Source organism: Canis lupus, chromosome 38 (genome assembly GCF_011100685.1).
Source record: "Canis lupus familiaris isolate Mischka breed German Shepherd chromosome 38, alternate assembly UU_Cfam_GSD_1.0, whole genome shotgun sequence".
In the NCBI taxonomy this organism is placed as follows: domain Eukaryota; kingdom Metazoa; phylum Chordata; class Mammalia; order Carnivora; family Canidae; genus Canis; species Canis lupus.
This window is the reverse complement of record NC_049259.1, coordinates 10,543,676-10,566,183: the sequence shown is the minus strand read 5'-3', so window position 1 is coordinate 10,566,183 and position 22,508 is coordinate 10,543,676. Positions and strand designations below refer to the sequence as shown.

Here is a 22,508-nt window from a genome sequence, read left to right as displayed (position 1 = left end):
TTAAGGGACTGAGCCACCTGGTGCCCCCTATGTTTCTATTTTTATTTATTTTTTATTTTTTAAAGATTTTATTTATTTATTCATGAGAGACACATGAGAGACTCAGAGACACAGACGCAGAGGGAGAAGCAAGCTCCAGGCAGGGAGCCTGACGTGGGACTCAATCCCGGGTTTCCAGGATCATGCCCTGGGCTGAAGGCAGGTGCTAAACCTCTGAATCACCCAGGATGCCCACATTTCTATTTTTAAAGAGATGTTATATTGACATAACTAAAATATCATTCAATATGAAATTAATTTTTTGAACACTAGACATTCGATCACCAGTTTTCATGACTCAATGCAACTCAGATTTTCCCCTCTTTTTTTTTCTTTTTTTAAAAAAAATTCACATAGCTGAATATATGTGTTAGAAATGAATTAGGTTTTATGGCAGTGAGTACTGAATCCCTAGCTTGAGATCTAAGTCTCTTTATTCTTTGATTAATAACAGTACAGAAAGTGAAGTAAGTGCTCCTAGGCTAGTCAGTAACTCTAACATGTCAAGAAAGTGAGACAATTTAAAAAATAACAATAACAAAGCAAACAAAAATGACTCTGACACTTGGCTTCTGACAGGTGGCAGCTTGCATCTGACTGTGAACATCTAGGAAACACAAATAAACAATTAATCTTCAGGAAATATTAGCAAAGATAGAAGAACATTCTTCAGTAAAAAAAAAAAATTAAATATGTCCATGTTCTGGGTAGCATGGGTACCTATTGCTGCTTCTCCCCTTTTTCATTTTTATACCTAATAACTAAAAGCAAAGTTCCACGATAATCTAATTGTCTTTCTAAATCATCCAATTGATAAAAATCAATCAATCAATCAATCATCGAATTGAGAACAGACTCTTACTTACATATACCACCCCTAAACCACCCCTAAATCACCACATTATAAAAAAAAGGCTTTTAAGTATATACTACAGACTTCCAGAGACAAAGATGTCTCTTTCCCTTACTGTTTCAAGGTAGCAAACTTTCTTTGGCAACATGTATGATACTGCTAGACCTTAACTTGTAGCTTTTACAGGATAAGAGACTTTGTTGGATACCACTTTTTTAATTTTCAGGCTCTTAGCTTTTTATTCTTCCTTTTTTCCTCAATATAATAAGAATGCTGCTGTAATTTCATACTTCATGCCACCAATCCTATATGCTAAACTGGAAGAAAAAAATGAACCCACAATTCTTATTTTTTTCTTTTAAATTGTCTTCTTATAAGGTAAGTAAAATGTTTTCCAAGATATCCCATATAGGTTTTCCTTTATGCATTATTGACCACTAAGAAATCAACTTTGTTTGGAAAGGAAATTGGAAAAATAAGTATAGGATAAAAAGAAATGGCAACATTGTGGGTTTTTTTTTTTGTTTGTTTGTTTTTTATTTAGCAGGGTACAGTATACTTTATTGATGGTACATGATAAGGTAGGGCTCCCAAGCTTCTCCCCTTCCTCGGGTTCTGGGATGGAAATTGGAGGCCAGGAGATTCTCAGTGTGTTGGGGGATTCAGTTGGGGCAAGGACTCCCCCCTCAGCTGAGGGCCTCTCTCTTCCTCTTGTTCTTGCTGGGGCTGGTGGTCTGGGATGCTCTTACTCCTTGGAGGCCATGTGGACCATGAGGTCCACCACCTGGTTGCTGTAGCTGAATTCATTGTCATACCAGGAAATGAGCTTGACCAAGTGGTTATTGAGGACAATGCCAGCCCCGGTGTCGAAGGTGGAAGAGTGGGTGTCATTGTTGAAGTTGCAGGAGACAACCTGGTCCTCAATGTAACCCAGGATGCCCTTGAGGGGGCCCTCTGATGCCTGCTTCACCACCTTCTTGATGTCATCATATTTGGCAGCTTTCTCTAGGTGGCAGATCAGATCCACAACTGACACGTTGGGGGTGGGGACATGGAAGGCCATGCCAGTGACCTTCCCGTTCAGCTCAGGGATGACCTTGCCCTCAGCCTTGGCAGCGCCAGTGGAAGCAGGATGATGTTCTGGACATCCCCTCAGCTGTCATGCAACAGCTTCCCAGAGGGGCTGTCCACGGTCTTCTGGGTGGCAGCGATGGCACGGACGTTGGTCCTGAAGCCTTCCATGATGCTGAAGTGGTCATGGGTGACTTTGGCCAGAGAAGTCAAGCAGTTGGTGGTGCAGGAGGCATTGCTGACAATCTTGAGGGAGTTATCATACTTCTCATGGTTCATGCCCATCACAAACATGGGGGCATCAGCAGAAGAAGCAGAGATGATGACCCTCTTGGTCTCACCCTTCAAGTGAGCCCCAGCCTTCTCCATAGTGGTGAAGACCCCAGTGGACTCCACAACATACTCAGCACCAGCATCACCCCATTTGATGTTGGTGGGATCTCGCTGCTGGTAGATGGAGATGGACTTCCCATTGATGACAAGTTTCCCATTCTCAGCCTTGACCGTGCTGTGGAATTTGCCGTGGGTAGAATCATACTGGAACATGTACACCATGTAGTTGAGGTCAAAGAAGGGGTCATTGATGGCAACAATATCCACTTTGCCAGAGTTAAAAGCGGCCCTGGTGACCACGCGCCCAATACGGCCAAATCCGTTCACTCCTGCCTTCACCGTTGTGTCTCAGGGACACGGCTTGCACTGCACCAGAAGCGGCGGTTGGTCGAACAGGGCGGAGCAGAGAGACTCAATATTGTGTTTTGATTAGACAGATAGTGATTTGTCCTTTAAGAAAGAATAATTATTTGCAACTGATTCACTGCATTAGAATCACTTCACCTTGATAAAAAATCAATAGTAATAATAGAAATATTTTTATCAAACTTAAAAAAGAGGATAATGATAAAATCTTCATGCAGCATCAAAGAGGAGAATGTGGAAAAAGGAATCAATGAATTTCACTGTTTTGAGGGTTCACATCGGTAGACATACCTGCTACACTGAGGGACAAAAAAATTCTCAATAATTAAAAAAATAAAAAATCTTTGGAAAATAAAAGGGATACTATGTGTTTGCACTTTTTACACATGGCTTTTAATTTTTTTTTTTTTTTGAAATTTTACTACAGGAAAAGAGGATGAGTGTGTCCACAAACCAGCAACCAACTATGACACCATAGTTCACAACACATCAATTTTCACAAGTTTCCTTTTGGATTAGAATAACTCAATATTCCCTCATTTTCACTTTATAGGAATTGCTTCTTAATGCACAGGAAAATTAGAGCTTTAACTTCATAAGTAAACAAAGTATAAAAGGTTATTTGCAATGAAATTGTATAATGTATATTGAAAAAAACATTCAATATACATTTTTAAAAAGTTAAGTATTTGAATATAATGGGAGTCAAATACATATTTGCTTATGTATGATGAATTTATATTTTTCAAAGTATTTGTTCAAAAGAACATAAGGGATATGGTCCTGCCAGATATTGAACTCAAAATGAGTGTCTGAACAAATCCAGTTCCATATCTTAAGTACTTAATATTCTAGGAACCCCATTTGCAACCAGCTGCTGCATCAAATTTTGTTTGCATTCCCATAACAAAATAAATTGTGTTTCTGACTCACATAATAGTTCAAGTGTTTCTTTTTGGTGGATGGCTTTCTTCCATGCAGACATTCAAAGATGCAGACACCTTGCATTTTATGACTCTCATATCACCAAGAGCCATAGAATTCTCTATGAAAGAGGAAGAAAGAGGTAGCTGTTTCTGATGCAGAGCAACTATAACATATTCACTAGAGCTTTGAAAATTAAAGTGAGATCATATTGAGAGAAGGAGGATCTTACAAGACAAAGTTGGCCACATAGGCCACGTGTGAAGGTCTAGAGAATGTCTAGACATGAAAACCTGTGTTCTCCATCTTGTCTGTGGCTAATCTTCATTGAATTTTGAACTCACAATCAAAATATTGAAAATGTGTTCTAAATTCTTCCAAACACATATAATACTAACAAGGATTAATAGAAAAATATTTAAAAACATAGTGTCACTGATAATATATGAGTTATTTAAAACAAATCTAAATATTTTGACTAGATTTTATTATTTTGCCTTTTTGCCATGGTTAATTAAAACTTTAGACAGTCATTTGATAGCTAAGTTAGTATAATATTTTAATTTTCATGAAATTACAATTATGCTTGGCTGTACTTTGACATTGAAGAGAAAAGATGCTTGCCAATTTCATTATGGCATTACCAATCATCATTTGTTTGTTGTGGCTTTTGTGTAGATTTTATTATATCAGATATAACTGAAGTGCTTGGGGAATTACCCTAATAATCCCTATAGTCTTGTGTCCGTCTCCGTGACCTGATATTCTAAAAAGATGAAGCTACTAAAATGATTAGAGGGAATCAGAAGTGCTTCAGCCAATGACTTCCTGTCCTCCTGGAATAATACATTGTATAATTTTACTGCATGGGAGTACTTTAGCAATTCCAAAAGTTCCCATTTAAAATTACAATTAAAACCAGATGAAACAGAGATTTGGTGGATATCATATAAGAATAGTAAGTCACAATCTTTCATTTACACATAACCTATGTTACTGGCATCATGTCCTTATTATATAAGGTTAAAATGACAGACTTATCTGCAGTCTTGTTTTATAACTCTCTACTGTAACTTCCAGTAATCTCCATATCTTCTAACTTATGCTTTGGGGGCTTTAAAGATTCCCTGTCTTTCTGCATGGGAATAATGGTACATTGAAGCTCATGTCTTAATAGAATGTCCTCTGCATTCTGTGATAGCCTGGCTTCTTGACACATGTAGGGTTCTTACTTATGACATCTAATCAGGTGCCAGAAAAATATTAAAAAGGTTCTCTTTAACAGAAGGAAAACAAATATATTTACTTTCTCTTAGACTGTTTTAGTTTTCCTTTTTATAAATTTTTCAACGGGGATGCCAAGAACAGTGAGGAAATAGTAATTTTTGCTTACTTTTGTTTATTTTAATGCTTTTCATTATCTATCTCTTCCTTTGGCCAGTCTCCCTGTTCTAAGTTCATATCTTGAAAATTATCCAGTAAACTTTTATTTTTATTACGGCATCCCAAGGATGCCTAGGAGGTCATCACAATAAGTTTAGTTTTCAGATTTTTCACTCTCTCTTTTTTGTTGAAAAAGCGAACCATAGGTCTGGAAAACAATCTTACTGCTACCAAGTTGTGTTAAGATAAAAGTTGATTCATAGAAGCTAGCTCTTACCTAACACTGAACTTGGGAAGGCTAAACACCAAGAATCAATCATAGATAAAATATGCCTGAAATTAAAAACTTTGAAACCTAAAATCATGAGAAATATTTGTTTAAATATTTATTTTTTTCTGCATCAGGTTATGAGATTTGAACACTGCATCAGGTTATGAGATTTGAATACGTGCAGACACATTTAAAATGTAGCTATTTTCAGATTTAGGGATTCTTCATTTATAATTATAAAAAAATAATGAAATGCTTGGTACTGATTACATTTATCCTTCATTCAACTAGGTTTCATACATTCTATACTTATTAAAAATAAGCAATTTAGGTAGATTATGTATGGCTAAAATATTCTATGAGGGGAGACTTCTATGTATCTTTCTGCTAGTAAATATCATTGTTCTCACATTTTGTACTGCCAATTTAGCTAATTTAAGAACTGTGTTTTTCAGACTTCATTCATCTTGTAAATTTAGAAAAAGCTTCCTAATCTTTGCCTTAAGATTATTTTATTTTTTTCATTTTTTCGAAACATAACAAAGTGTAAATATTATAAGAAAACTATCCTAAATGCTTTCACTATTGAAAGATTGAAGGGAATGATGCAGTCACATAGTAAATATATAGGCAAAAGATACTCTGAAAAGCAACTAGATATTTGAGATAAATGATACAGATGGATGGATGGATAGATAGATAACTTTATGCTTGGTAGAAGCCAAACTGTGATTACAATATTTCTATTTTTTAAACTATGAAAGAGAATAGTTTTTATTTACCATATAATAATATAGTAACCATAATAATATATGAAATTTTATGATATTGAAGAAAACTTCTGATTTATGAATATTTGTTTATATGGAATATCATTACTTTAGTTATATTTTCTTGAATATAATTTAAAAATTAACATAAACAAGACTATAAAATTGAAGTGGAAATATATAATTTGTATAATTTATATAATAAAGAATCTGTTGACTCAATCATGTTTATATTTGAAAGCTGTGGGGCTTTCATAATTATGCCTCTTCATTAGAAAAGGATTTGTGTTTTTGGTAAAAGTATTAAAAAATATATAATTGAGAGTGAAACTTGTTTAATAATAAAATAATAGTAAAATATATCTAGGCATTGTTCTGAAAGTTTATGGTCTTGTAATAAATGAATTAATAGAGAATCTTTGAAAAAATATCTTGGCCTTAGATTCAATTAAGTAACAGCTGAACCACATCTGAACTTTGATGTAGTACACAGTGTGAAATAGAATTTTTAATGTAAAGGTTAATGAGTTAATTAGCCACATTTAAATGTTTAATTCAAATAAATGCTCAACCAGTTAACTGTAAAGTTCAGCCATTTTGTCGTCTTTGCTTATTTGCTCTAAAATTCTTTTCTGAAGTTTGATAAATGATATAACATGTAAGATTAAGGAGAGGAAACACAATAATTTGGCCATGTTATTTTGATAAGGGATGCATATATTAAAATTAAATACTTGATAAAATCTGGTAAAAATAAATCTGGTAGTCGTAAAGAGAGTCTCAAGTTAACTTTTATGGTCATTGATATATTTCTGCATTTCATTTCAATTACTTTTCTTTGGTGGATTGCAAATCATCTGAAAATTAAAGAATTCAAAGATTTTTAACAAATCAATTTTCCAATTAATGTCTTGTATCTCAAAAGAGTATTGCCACTTCAGTGCCCTTAATAAGACATACCTATCTTCACAAAGAAAAATGAAGAAACAAAGCATGGATACATACTACATGCTACTTCTTTCTCGTTATTTGTGTATTCTTTAATTTTGAAATATGAACAGTTTTATTTCTATCATAAGGATGTGGGGAAACATCTTTAAGGGATTAATCTGATTTTTCTAGGTAGTTTTATTTTTTTAATATTTTAAAAAATTTATTCATGAGAGACACAGAGAGAAAGAGAGAGAGGCAAAGACATAAGCAGAGGAAGAAGCAGGGTCCCTGCGGGAAGCCTGATGCAGAATTTGATCCCAGGACCCCAGGATCACATCCTAAGCCTAAGGCAGATGCTCAACCGCTAAGCCACCCAGGTGTCCTTGGATAGTTTTAGAAATAATAATATAGTATATACATAATGAGGAAATTGTAGTTGAAATTTTTCCATTATAATATTTTAATTCACCAGTCTTTTCATTTGCCTATAGTTAAATAATACTCTAACCTGATACCTTGCTCAAAAAAGAAACCTAATATACATTTTCATAAAATGCATATAATAATTTTAACTAGTTATGCAGCTTAGCATGCCTCTATCTTTATGGTTGCTATTTATTTTCGTATCTTGGTTCATCTCTGTCATTTGAGTTTTTTGAGTTCTAATCCATATATTTCCTTTAATCACTGCCAGAACCACAAATTTCCACTGGAATGGATCCACATTAATTAGTTCTATCTGCTTTTACCCACTGTATTTCTTTTATCTGCAAACCCTTCTTACATTTCTGGCTTAAATGCAATTTGCTCATCAGCATTAAACACACCATTCACCATGCTACACTCAAAACACAAAATTGCAGGATTATTCAGAGAAAACAAGCACTTGACTCCTTTTCAAAACTGTCCTCAATTATTTCTCAATTCAAAAGAGAAAATTGAAGTCACACTTCTGTTACTATAACACGGAAGCAGAATTTCAGAGAAGCCACAAGACTTGAGTCAATCACAATTACTTCTGTGATATGAATAAGCTTTAAATAAAAAGCCTCAACACTTCAAGTACATGCTTCAATTAAGAATTGAGGGTTAAATTTACTCTATGGGATAAGAGAGACCCAATTTAGTAACTTAGGTATAGCCAAAGGCAAAATATAAGGTAATTTATCCTTTAATACTTCAACATATATTTTGAGTCTTGAAAATTATCAATTACTATATAAGCATAGTGATCAAAATTGTAGCTATTCTAGGATTTTCATATAAGCACCAATGTGAATTAGTTAAGATTATCCAAGTTTCTCACAGGGAGGGAATACTAGTTGAAGTTCCATCCGTAATTAATCTTTCTATTGCAACTTCAAATATACACAATAATCACTGAGTAGATTTAAATTAAGAATCCTCCCTGTTAATAACTTTTACTAGTATGTTTTCTAAGTCCAATCCCTTGTATAATGTCAAAACTTACCTGTATTCCCTTTCTTTTTAAATTGATAGCTATTTTTTTTGAACTCTAAGTATTTTGCCCCTGCTAGTTATAGAAGTGTTTATTTTCCTCTGAATTGCAAAATTTTCTCTCTCTTGCCTACTTAAGATAATTCTGATTTTTCCCTATTAGTTTATTCCTCATCTATTCCTCTTAGGTGAGTTATGCTTTACTAGACAGTTTTCGTATGTGCTGCTAATGTACTGTCTGGAGAAAAGGAAGGCACAGACACTAAAGAGTGTGGAGCTAAGACTGGGAGAAGTAAGTTTATAGGAAGTTTGCAGGAGGAGGCCTTGTGATGAAATTGGACAGCTCTGCTTCATGAAGTTATTTAGAGTGTAGATCCGATTTCTCCATCTCTTTGCCCACAGTTCTTGCAGAGTATGGGTTTTGTTCATTGTATCAAAAGAGCTGACCACTAACACATTTGGCTTCAGATGTTGGGCTGAGAGAAAAAGGCAAGGAAAGGTGTACAAGTTTATCCTGCAGATATAGCACAGAAGTTGCACATACCATTTCTGTTCACATTTTATTTGACAAAAATTAGTTATATGGTTATTTTGAGCTTCAAGGTTTTCTGGCTTTCTGGTGCCACTAAAACTTGAGTTGATAGTTTCCATTACTAAAATAAAAATGGGGAGAACAGATATTTGAAGACAACTAACATCATTTGCTAAAAAAAGAAAAAAAATCCCCTGAGCTTTTCCACTCACCAAAACATAACATCTTGGTCAGAAGCATTACATTGACCTAGCTAAGAGAGAATTAAGTAAGTAGTATCAGCCCTTCATAATGTCATTCTTGATATTGTCCAGCAGGGATATTCAGAGGTAAAATTATTAGGGGAAAATAAATGTATACCATTGAACTTTTGTTCCCCCCATTTAGAGTATTTATTTTAATTCCAGTTAATATACAATATAATATTAATTTCATGTTAATCTGTTTGAATCTTCATGCTTCTTAGTGATTGCATTTACAAATTTATTCTATGTTTGAATTTGTTTCAGTAAAAAAAAAAAAGAAAAGATAGTTTAAATGAAGAGTTATTTATTTTACCATTAAGTTTTGGTGTAATTTAAAAAATAATCAACTCCAGAAAATAAGGACTACATTTGTATAAAAATTACCTGTTCTTAGATGACTATTTTACATTGGTAATATGCGAAATCAGTTATGAAAGTACCATGAATTAATGAAACTAAATTAGTAATTATGTAAATATATAGTTCATCTTTTTATTTATTCTCTTATTTCTTGAATATTTCCAGATTTCAAGTAAATATACTAAGTAATGTTATTTGTATATTAAATGCTAATCCGTTCTAAATTATGAACTACATCCTAAAATGTAGAATATTCTATTTACCTGTAGATTACTGGTCGTAGAGCTTGAGAAAATCAGCTCATGTAAGTTACACTGATTATAACACACAAACGTTATTCTTTGTGCCAAGTTTATAATTGAGACTGTTTATTTTGCAGGATGTGCAAGAGCAGCTGTGGACTATAACTGAGAGGAGTTATCTTTGCATTTTTCATTGTTGCTTGGTAAGAAAGAGCCTAATTTTTTCTTTGATATTTCCTCATATAAGGATTCCAATTGCAAATATGATGGTTTCATTCCATTCTGTGTATTAATTTTAAAATCACTGTCTTAAAAGTTTTAACAATATATATGCTGTTTTCTTATAATTAATTCATAATAATAGAATGTGTTTACTGAGGCAAAGGCATGATACACTAATAAATTTATAGTCTAACTTTTCTGGCTTTAACAGCAGAAATAAATGTAGACATCAAAGTTGACAGATGATTGAGGAAATTAACACTATACAACAATTCATTTGATTAATCTAAAAGCCTCCTCAAGTTCTCTGTACGTTTGTGTAGTATTTTTAAACAGTATTTTTACAAGCATGACCTACAGATGTAGGAGGATGAAAAGGAGTACATTAATAAATGTGAGCTGTCCCTCTACTTTAAATAAAAGTCAGCCTTTGTTTATAGTTATGTGGAAATCTTTATTCATATCTTTAATGAAGAATAATGATTTCATTTTTAATTGGTCTGTAATCTCCTTTCTAATATAATTCATAACATCTTATTGAATTATAGTTATAGGGTTTAAGGACATTGTCAGAAAACACAGCTAATTTACCTGTTATGATAGATGCTTATTTTTATAGATACTTGTCTCTGTAACAGGTGTGGGCTTTAGACTGAACCTTATGTGGCCTTTAGGCAGAGACAATATGGTTTTTGTGATATCTTTCTTGAGCAGTATGTATGTGAGTAAAGTTTATCCATTGAAGGAAAATGAAGTAAGTGATCAGTGACTACAAAAGTTGACTGTAGCAGTAGCTATGTTATTTGTTCATGGAACAGATTCAATTTTCCTTATGGCCATATGGCCATAAAAATATTAACAATCCCTCTTTCTTTTATGAAAGAGGGATTCTTTTATGTTGAGCCCAGATGTAACTCCAACCAGTATAAAGTGGGAAAAAGTAAAATGGTTCTTTTCAGTCTGAATTCTAAAACCTCCTGAATGATCTTTCTGTTTTGTTGTCTTTCTTTGCTTGCCATATATGTATATATCAATGAAAGGCTCAAGAAGAGATAATAATGTACTCTCCCATAGAGTAGCCACATGCCACAGGTAGCTGTTGAGAAATTAAAATGTGCTAGTGCAGTGGATTAACTTAATTTTTAAGTTAAATTAGTTTAAACTTAATGAGTTTAAACTATTGTAGCTATAAACTACAATAACTACAATAGCAGGTTTAGGTTTATAGCTACAATAGCAGAGAACATAGCCCTAGAAGCTGGTGTTGTCAAAATTTAGAAGCCAAGATTCTAAAACATCATATGGAATATTTCCCATGAACACTATAATTAGACTGTGTTATAAGAGACAAATATATAATTTGTTAACACAATGAGTTATTTTGATTATGTCTTACAATAATCAGAGTTAATCAGCATGACTAATATAATGGTAGTATTCTATTTATATTTGTAAATCTCAACATTTAGTCTAGTACTGTCCCATGTTTTGGTGAATAAATGAATTAATACTTGATTTTCATATACTCTGTAGGTATTGAAAGAACATTTGTTCAAAAATAATATATGACTTATAAAGCAATTTAGTTGTTATGTGAAAATAAATAAATATATATGTATGTATATATTTATATGTGTGTATGCATACATGTATGTTTCAGAGAATATTCAGATAATATCCATGTGAAAATAATATGGCCTAATTTTCTTTAAATTCTTAATGTAGAGCTTTAGTGTTAAAGCTGAACTGGTTAAGAGATTTTTATGACCCTTCAGTAAGGCAACTCAGTGTAAAAGGATTAAATAAAATCATTGTAGGTGACCTTTCCCTTATGATTTCCAATGTTCCTTCCATGATGTTTGTCAGTGGCTTATATATCTGCCTTATGATGTTATAAGATTTAGGTGTTTTTTATTAATGTAAGTTAAGGAGTCAAAAAGTAAGGCATGTGACAATTTTCCCAGATAACTGGAACCCATGAAGATGTGAGTTTGTTTGTTGAGAGAGTGTCTCTCAATAGACACTGGTCTTTTCCCATGAGTAATGTACTTAGTGACACAACTAACCACAGCTATGCGGATCCTTCTGTCTTAATATTAGGTATCTTGTGCATGTGATGGACATGGGGACAGTGGAGAGGGTGATGAGTATTCCCAGGGACTTCTTCACACTAACACTCTATAATACTTTAATAATAATATATAATATATATAATATAATAATATATAATACTATACTATATAATATAATACTATAATACTATAGTACTTTCTTTAAAAAGAAAATATATAATAGGTGCCTAATTCTTCCTGTGAGTAGAATTTATCTTCTATTGAATAGGTCAATGCTATACAAGTTTTTTTTTTTTAAGAGTCAATAACATAAGGAAATTAATAATAAGATTCTATTTTTATATACATTTTTAAGATTTTTAAACATTTCTTCTTATGTATTTTATTTTTGGACAAAGTTGCTTTTGATTCTGAAAGCATATGAATTTCAATCTCTATACATTGTTTCCTCTCATTTGTAAAATAGATAAATATAAATATATACAGTTTATAATTACATAAAAATATAAATTTTATTCATAGGTTGGACAAGTAGAATAGGGTGCACAGCCAAAGAAGATGCCCAATAGAGATAGATATGTATAGGAATTAGGTTATATGCAGATAATGCAGATAACTGGTAGTTAGGAAGAGGGGGCACACATTTTGTTCTTTTGCTCTGACACGAGGAAAAGGAAAGATGGGTGCTACCCAATTCTAGCTGGGTAGAATTGGTGGGGTTTATGAGAGAGCCCCATAATCTGATTTTCCTGTGTGCACTGTTCTGCTAGAGGAGGCAAAGCATGCAGAACAAAATAATATATAATACTGGCCCTAAAACAGCACTCAAATATTTTAGAGAACTGCAGTATGTATTCAGGTAGCAAGACTAATACTTAGTATAAGAGCCCTAAAGCAGCCATTGAGACTACTGCAATCATCCAGATTTTACAAACTGTACCCTCTCCTGCCAATGCCAAGGAGAAGACAGTCTTTTCTGGGGTTGAGTGCTTATGTCCATGTTGAAATACAGTTAATCTATCAGTGTACTGCCACCTCAAATTGCATATTTCTATACTTCAAATGGATCAGAGCTGAAGAATTTGCCTCCTTTCATGCCAGGTTGTATTAAGGTCAAGAGACTTTTCCTTCGAAAATAAGGAAGGCTTAAGCCTGTTATCACTGAGTTTATTGAAACAAATAAGCCATAGCTTCAGGCAAAAGTCTATACAAATCAGTTTGATAAACCTAATTACCACTTCTTATAACACCTTTGGGCCACTTTGAAATAGAGTCCAAGCACCATCCAGTGAATGGCTGACTTTCCCCAAAAGCACTGAGACATTGATTTAATTGAACTTTTTCCAAACAAAGAGCAGTTTCAATTTTTCTCACTCTCCTAAAATACAAGGAAAAGCAGAACTCAGGCATGTCCTGACAGTCCTTCATTTCAACTTTTAAGGCCTCAAATTCCTCTTATGAGCATCTTCAGTGTCATTAGCTAGGAGGTTTAGTAGTTTTATATTACACTTTCTTTTTAGCTTAACCTTATTAAATTGCAAGATATGTTAGTACGTATAGTGCCTGATTTGTAAGGATATATTCCCACTGTTCTCATGCTAATGCATTGCCGCATAAACTACTGTCTGGTTGTTTTATCAGCTGTTCTAATTCCTAACTGTGCTGTCACCACTTACTGCTTACCTTTCATTATCTACATTAATTACAGATAACTTTTGGTAAAATTAAACCATATCTGTGCTGCTCTTTGTATTTTTGTGTATAATTTTCACATATCAAAACTTCTTAGAACCATTTTTATAGCTTATCACAATATCATTCCAGTTTCCAAATGTGTATCCCACTGTTGATCAGTATTAATTAAATCCTTAACCAAACTTTATCATTCTCGTATTTTTACTCAGAATCTATTGATATTTATTTTAATTTTGAAAGTAAGCTTTATTAAAGTATATTACTCACATAGAAAATTTTACAAATCATAATACGTAGCACAGTAAATTTTCATTATCTGAATATACTTGTTTACTCACCACCCAGATCAAGAAATTGGACATTAGGAGTACAGAAGTCCCCTTTATGAACCTTGCATTAATGAAGCTGCTTTCACCAAAGATAACCAGGATCCAAACTGCAAACTGCTCAAAGGCTGTTTGGAATTTTATACTTAAATAATACTGAGTAAACTTTTTTTCTGTCTACTTTTCCTAAACATTACATTAATGGGATTCATTCAGTTTGTTGCTTATGCTTACACTTTTTCTGTATTCTGTCTGGCTTGAATTCTCAACTCGTTATTATTGTTTAAGATATACAGAGTTTAAAATGCTGTTTCCCAGCTTCAACTTCATTTCTACCAACCTTACTCTTGGAATTCCTAAACATTTCTCAAGTCTTAGTTCAAAGGTTTCTTCTTATACAATGCAGTCCTTGTCACATTTTTTCTTCCCCTCTGTTCTCAGCCAAAGGATAGTCCTTGATATTCTAAATAAGCCTAAAATATGTATGGTTACTTCTAATATTATTGTGCTCTGTATATTCTGCTCAAAGAGTCACTGTTTCAGATACTAGAAGATAGAATGCTGCAGCAAGTCAGACACAGCCTCTTGCTTTACATTGCAGCTAATGATTGGACAGTTATTTGTACTGCATCTTTTCCCACTTGCTGGACTCTAGGCACAGGATTTAAATAATGGCATCATTAAAAGCAAGGAATACCTTACACTACACCAAAGAATATGGACAAATTATAATATTAGCATTCTCCCACAGATTGTTAGATTCCATATAAATAAATACCATTCTAGTCAACATTTCCTTATGGACTTTCCCCTAGCTATTCTTTCCCATTGGATCAAGTACAGCCCAAATAGCCTTTGTAATTATTTTCATTATTTCATCCAGATAGGATACCCCCTTAATTTGATTCAGATGTCATGATTAAAGGTGCTATACACAAAACAAAAGAATATAAAGGTATTTATCACTCATATAATAAGATGTTTTGGAGGGAGCAGGGTTCCAAGCAAATCAGAAAATGGCTTGTTAGAGAAGGGGAAGTGGCTCTGGGACTCTGTGGTAATTAGGACACAGGGTTGAAATGATGATCCCTACATACCTGCTGGCGCTTAAAGATCTGAACTCCCTGCCTCTATCAAAGTAGAGGGCACCCAGATTTTCTTACCAGCTTGCCCTGTCTGATGTGGAGAAGAAGGGCAGATCAACAGCAGTGTTGCAGCCTAAAATTTGACTAATTACAAAAAAAATATCAAAAAGGGAAACAGATTCTATTTCGATAAACCTCTTGATTTTATATCATAAATTTCAAATAATTCAGAATGTAGTTGTTTATAGATATTGGGGGCAGTTAATACATTCAGACTTTCATTTTCATGAGTTATTACAAAAAGATCCTTTGTTTTTTGGCTAGAGGCAAAGGTATAGAGTTTTTTGGTTGTTGTTGTGGTTTATTTGATTAATTTTTCTATGTGTACCAGATTCTGATAAAAAAAATGGACAAATGATGGCAAAAGTCTATGCTATCTCCTTCCCATTCCTAAACTCAGTGATAGTTTTGGTTTCTTTGTTTCTGTTGTTCAGTTTTGTTTTGTTTGTTTGGGTTGGTAAAGGTTTTTGAATCAGTGGTGTCAGGCAAATGTTTAACCACCACATTCTCCTCAAAAGGAATCATAAATTGAACTTGATTTGTGCCATAAGCTTATTTACATGGTGCAAAATTGTTAGCAAGGTCCGTTTCAAGCAATCAACAGAATCACACCGTTCTTTGAAATCTTTAGGGATTAATGTCATAAGATATGAAGTAGCTGACAAATATTTTCTGAGATTTGAGTTTAAGCAATATTTATCTTCAGTGCCTGCATGCCAAAGGCTAACTCGGAGCTGAGAGACAGCTACTGTTCTCTTTCCCAGGGCCTCCTGAAACTACCGGCAGGCAACAGCTCTGCTATGCTGAACAGTGTTCTTCTCAGGCAGAAGCCACATGGAAAACCACCAGGAAGATAGTGAAGCAGAAAAACAGGGTCTTGCTTCCTCATGAGTACCATAGAGATAGAACTCGGCTGATTCCGAGGAATACCTGAGATAGGCAGGCAGATATTTTGAGAGTCTGTGAGAGCAGATTGAGACTAAGACAATATATTTATAATATCAATTTTAAATCCAAAGTTGTTGAGCGGATGTGTCAACAGGAAAAGCTACTGGTGTTGGCATGGATTAAAAACAATTGGAAAACAACTTTGAAATGTAGATAAAAATTAAACTTTAGATTGAGAATATGAGTATAATTCTAATTACAATGAATAATTCATATTAATCAATCAAGACTATTCACAAAGCACAGTGAGGATTATTAATTCTTTAAATGTGAAGGTTTATTTTTTTTTAATGTGAAGGCTTAATCTGATATTTGATTTAAACTTGGTGACATATTTGTAATTTTCAGAATTCATTCTGCTTGTAGTGTGCCCATTTGTTATGTAATAATATAATTGCTCATTATTATTTAAATATAATAAAAAGTCAAACATTATCAATTTCCATGATATTTATTCTTCTTGTGCCATGAACTATTTCAGTTAGGCCCTGGGCAATGGAAAAAGTAATATACAATGACTGAATAATTAATAAGTACATTTTTTTACATGACTGAATAATTAATAAGTTTTTCTTTTTTTTTTTTTTTTTTTTTTTTACATGACAAGATATCTGTTGGGAGGCCTTTCCGTGTCCAGTGTATATTCCCTCAATGAGCTTCTTTTATATTCCTGTATTCTTTGCTTAAGACTTTAAACTTCAAAGTTTCAATCTGGCTATTACATTTTTTTTGCTGTTGAAATGGTGAGAGGAGAACTACAACAACAAAGAAAGATTTCTTTCTTCCCTTTCTCTTCTCTTTTCATGTTTTACTCCTTCTCATATCCTTCCCTTCCCATATTCTTCCTTTCCTTTCCCTTCTCCTTCTCTCCCTCCCATCCTCCTTTGCTTCCTTCTTCCTTTCTTTCCCTGGGAAGGGAAAACCATCTACCCAAATGTTTGTTATCTCACTAGCCTAAACTGTGAACACAGAAACTTTTAGGTTCAAGGGAAGACTGGATGTTGGGTGTTTACTTCTCAGCCTCTTATTCTCAGAATAATAACACAAAGGATAAGGAGGTTGAAATAGAATTTGAGGAATTCAATTTGCAATGTCTATAAATGTGAATCTTCCATAAATTCGTCGTCCACCCCAGTACCCAACTTCTGCACTGAGAGTACACAAACAAAGAAAAAGAAAGCAAAACTATTGAAACTTCAGAACTGAACTAGTGAGGACATTGTTGCTGTCATCACAGAACATTCAGTGCTGCAGATTACTCTACTTTCGCTTAGAGGATAACAATCAGGGCTGATGTCCAAGAATCACTGTCGCAGTATAAGGCAGGAATCCCATGGTGGAATAATTGGCAAGCAGGAAAAATATTGGGTAACCATAAAATCCTGATAAATGTCTACAACTAATTGCTTTAGAACTCTCATGAAAGTCACATACCTTCTCTAACAAAGTTCTCATTCTCAGTTTGTTTGTTGTTATTAAGTGTGAAAATCCAGAGCTCAGTGTTGGAATCTCAAAGCAGTAGATGTATAAAGAGCACTCTGAAATATGTTTTGCTAAAAACATTTGGTGGGGTTGGAGTAAATAGTCTGAAGTCACCTCTGGTGAAAATATCCTTTGTTTGAATCCCTAGAACCGTGCAGTTCTAGGGAATCTTCTTTTTCTCTTTTCTCAAAAGACTTCTCGAATCAGTTGAACTCTTTTCTTGCCATTGTATCACTGTAAATCCTCTCTCCTTTACACACAAAACTCTTCTGTGTACTCTCTTCATGCATTTACCCTCCCATAGGCGCAATATCTAAGTGATATTCCTAAAAAAAAATTGACCCATATGTCTGTTTTATTTTCTTCACTCTTCACAAGAAAAAGGAGTGAAAGAGAGGCAAAGATGAACCGCTGCAATGCTGTAGGGCAGAGATCAAGGAGAGCGAAGTCATGAAACTTTTCAAATCTATTCATCAGTGTTTGTACCTAGCCGGGACAAGAATTAATCATAGGATAATAATGATATTAAGATTGCAGTAGAGATATGCAGTATTTCATGATACAAAACAAAATGCATTATATACATAGAAGTTCTGAAGTATAATAAGATAATTTATACTATGAGGCACAACTCCACTTAAAAACATTAGTGATGGGATCCCTGGGTGGCGTAGCGGTTTGGCGCCTGCCTTTGGCCCAGGGCGCGATCCTGGAGACCCGGGATCGAATCCCACGTCGGGCTCCTGGTGCATGGAGCCTGCTTCTCCCTCTGCCTGTGTCTCTCTGCCTCTCTCTCTCTCTCTCTCTCTCTCTCTCTCTCTCTCTCTGTGACTATCATAAATAAATAAAAAAATTAAAAAAAAATAATAAAGTGTTTAAAAAAAAAAAAAAAAAACATTAGTGATGAGTTTGCATGCATCTCTGTACTCCTCCATTTCCCATATTCCTGCCTTTTGCCAAATGTAGTTGCTTATCAAATTTTACCTTCCTATTATAGTTTAATCCTGAAGGCATTTATTCATAAACAATGGGTTTTTAAATTATTATTGTGCCTCTTTTTCAGTCTTTTACAAACAGCATCTTACTTTATGTATTCATCCATAGCTGGCCTTTCTTAAAAAGTATTGCATTTTTAAATCTTACTAATTTTGTTTTAGGTAACTATTGTATACTTATCTGTCCTGATATTTAATAGCCTATGGTATGAATATCTGGTCTGTTAATACAGTTATCTAGTCTCTGGTTAAAAAACATTTGTTTCCAGGTATTTCCTATCATAAGCAGCACTGCATTGTATATTTTTGTATGCCCCTATACTCATACAAAGATTTCTGCAAAAGTTATTCAGCAGTGAAATACCTGGTATTTAGAGTTTATGTGTTTTCATCTTTATTAGATAATACAAAGATACTTCCAAATGGTTTTTATCACTTATACACTCCCACTAAACAAGTATTTATTTACTTATCTATGCAAAAATTTGGTATTAACAAATTTCTCAATTTTTACAAATCTAGAGAGGAAAAAATTATATCTCAATGTTTTCAAAATTTACATTTTTCCCTAATACTAATAAGATTTAACATTCTGCCATTCATGTTTCATTCTCTGTGCAGTAGTAGTTTTATATATTCAGGCCACATTTTCCTGGGATGTCTCATTTTCTCTTAATGACGTGCATTTCTTGAACATTTTGGATATCATTCTTTCTGAACTATGCTTTTCAAATCTTTTCTCTGAAACACTGCTCTATCCTTCCATTATCAACAAAAATTACCAATTTCAGAACAATCAAAATTGTTAATTTTCACCTTCTTGATTTATTCATTTTGTGTGCTTTGTAGAAGCTCTTTATAAAATTGAGATCATAAACATGTTCTATAATTTCTTCACTTTAGTTTTAAAGTTTATCTAGAATTGAATTTTGTGTATAAATTACACAAAAGGACCTAATTTTACTTTCATATAATAATGCAGTTCCTATCCTTATGGATATTTAAGCAATTGTTCCAGAACAATTATTGTAAAGACTTATAATATTATCATTGTAATAAAGCAATGTTCATCATATCTGTTCATCTCTTTCTGGAGTTTCTATATTGCTTGATATTTTAATTGGTCAATCTACAAAACAGCACCATATTAAGTATGAGAGTTTGTATTAAAAATTACATTTGGTAAGGTTAGCCATCCCAACATATTCTTTTTCAAACTACTTTTAGATATTGACTTCCTCATTTAAATTTTATACTTAATTACTGGAAAAATCTTGCAATGGTATAATGGATCTATAGAATTATTTGGGAGGAGTTGATATATTTATAGTATTGAGTTATCCCTGGTGAAACATTTGGCTAATTTTTGTTGATTTTATCATGGAAGGCAAACCATATACCTACCACACTGTAATGTTAGTGAGAATGTTAGGTTAAATTAAGAAAATGTGTAAGTCATTGCTGATCCTCTTTTGTAAACAAAACATTGCAAAAGAAATGTGAATAGGCTAGACATATGCTGACGGCAAGTTGTAATGGATGGAAAAAAAGTTGTGCTACAGTTGCTTGTGGCTTATTGTCCACTTAAATGGAGAATTGGGAGGTTTGAGGCCTTTTGCTCTAAATCACAAGGCACAAGAGTTAGAATCTATGACCCTGAAGTGTTGGTCTTATGAAAAGATAAATATTTGGCCCAACCTTCTTCTAGAACACATCTTCTGTCATGAATTTCTGCCCTGTGATGGAGGCCAGCATAGAATGAGTCAGTATGTAAAAGGGCACAAGGTCCAACCCTAGTTGTTTGTTTCATAAAAAACAACAAGTTGAAGGATGAGCAGGAAACAGAGACTGCTAAATATAAGATAAAGCCCTGAGGCTTAACAACAGGATCTGTAGTTGTAGACTACTGTAGCTACTTGTACATTGCAGTGGCCAGAAACAAATAGGCTATTTTTTTAAGGGATTGTCTCACCAAAAATTGTAATGTCATAACACAAAAAGTAAACTGTGGCCTGCAAAACTTGAAGTTGTTCAACTTCAAGTAGGAAGTAGGCCAAAAGTGTTGTGACAGCTTATCTGAGGATTCACATCTTTCAACAAATCTGGAAAAGTCTTAGGTTTTATCTCTAAAATACTGTTTATCTTCCAACATCTTTATTTCCTCTTCTAGGACTGTGATTAGCTAATTTTACATTTTCTCATTCTATCCTCCATGTCCTATAATATCTGTTGACTCTTTCTATATTTAAATCTCTCTGTGCTTCTTTTTAGTTACATCAGAACTTCCAGCTACCTAGTGTGTGTCTTATCTACAGTTTTTGGTTTTAGAACTTAGAAACAATTTTTTCACATGTATAAAATACATCTATATAGTTTTCAAATTCTGTAGGCCATTATATAATCTTTTGTTCCTTGCTCATTTTTTATGTGATTCCTTTTTTTATTTTGTATGTATGTTGTGCCCAAGATTACTTATCCGAGAAACCACCAAGGAGCCAACACCGATGCAAACACACGAGGGTTTATTTACAAGCTCGAGCTTGGGTCCAAGTATACCCGACATAGCGGAGTAGGGACTTGGACCCCGATGTGGGTTTCAGCTGAGTTTTAAGGGCTGGTCTAGGGGATCTCCAGAAGGGGGGAAGGAATTTCTCAAGTTCTGTTTACATTCTGATATGGGGCTTTCAAGGGCTTTGAGCTCTGTTCTTATTCTAATATGGGGCTTCCTGCCCTTGGTTTGGGCTCTGTCCTCATTCTAATATGGGGCTTTCTAGGTCGTTAAGCTGAAAGCTGTTTTGTTTTTTTTTCCTGTAACTGCAGTAATGTAAATTTTAGCTCTTATTCACAGGGGCCTGGGATGGCTGTACTTGTGCTAATGCTGAACTTAAAGTGGAATGGCCTTAATTTTCTCGGTCTCCACATGTATTTCCTACATAATTTTATTTTTCATGTCTAATAATTTCAATATCTTAAATACCTGGGGACTATACCTAAGGTTTGCCTTTTTTAACCTTAATTTTCAGAAAACAGTAATGAAATGGTTACTTGCTTTCAGGGCTATCCTTTTGCTTACTGCCTTAGTGTTCTTGTTCTTATTTTGGTATACTGCTTTCCATTCTGTTTTTTAACCAAGTTTGCTTTTATTTTTATTTTGGAGTTCAGCTCGAGAAGTTCATAATATATTAAGCTCTTCCTGTTGCAATTTACATGGCCTATACTTTCACTTTAGTGCAATGAGGCTCAGAGTACCCAGTTCACCTTACTGCCACCAACACTGAATCGTTTTCTGCCTAATCTTATTATGAACCACATAAATGCATTTCATCTAAATTATTACATGTGATTAACTTTAAAATGCAGTTAGCATACATACAAGGAACATGTACTGCATTTCCATGAACTCTGTTCAATACTGTCCCAGTATTTTTATTATTTTTTTTTTGTCCCAGTATTTTTAATGATTACAGTTCTCAGGGGCTGGCAAATATGAAATCAGTGAATTAGTATGGTGCAGTATGAAATAACAAGATAAATACCATGCAGTGTTAGAGTGGTAATGGCTATAATATTTTTGTTGGTTGCAACCAGAAACTCTGAATGATATGTGAGGTTTAAATAAGGCAGAGTGGAAATACAAAGAAAGGAGAATTTACTTGCAGAGTGGAAATACAGAGAAAGGAGAATTTACTTGTGACTGTAGGCATCAAGAAAGGCTTTATAGGAGTAGTGCAGACTGAAGAAAAGTTGAGAAAATGAATATAATTTAAAGTGATGCAGGGTCAGTGGACATATAGGTTTCAGAGGAGAGAGAAATCATGTATTAAAATGTTTCTATTTCATTAA

At 33.7% G+C, this 22,508-nt stretch overlaps 1 protein-coding gene across 1 annotated transcript; it reads right to left on the bottom strand.

Moving 5' to 3' along the window:
• Positions 1 to 1,937: 1,937 nt before the first annotated feature.
• LOC106558345 (glyceraldehyde-3-phosphate dehydrogenase-like) lies at positions 1,938 to 21,228 on the bottom strand. Its single transcript, XM_038586433.1, has 2 exons — positions 21,222 to 21,228; positions 1,938 to 2,643 (listed from the first exon to the last, which is right to left on the bottom strand). The coding sequence occupies exons 1-2, from the start codon at positions 21,226 to 21,228 to the stop codon at positions 2,045 to 2,047; spliced, it is 606 nt and encodes a 201-aa protein (XP_038442361.1). The 3' UTR covers positions 1,938 to 2,044.
• Between the last annotated feature and the right edge of the window lie 1,280 nt (positions 21,229 to 22,508).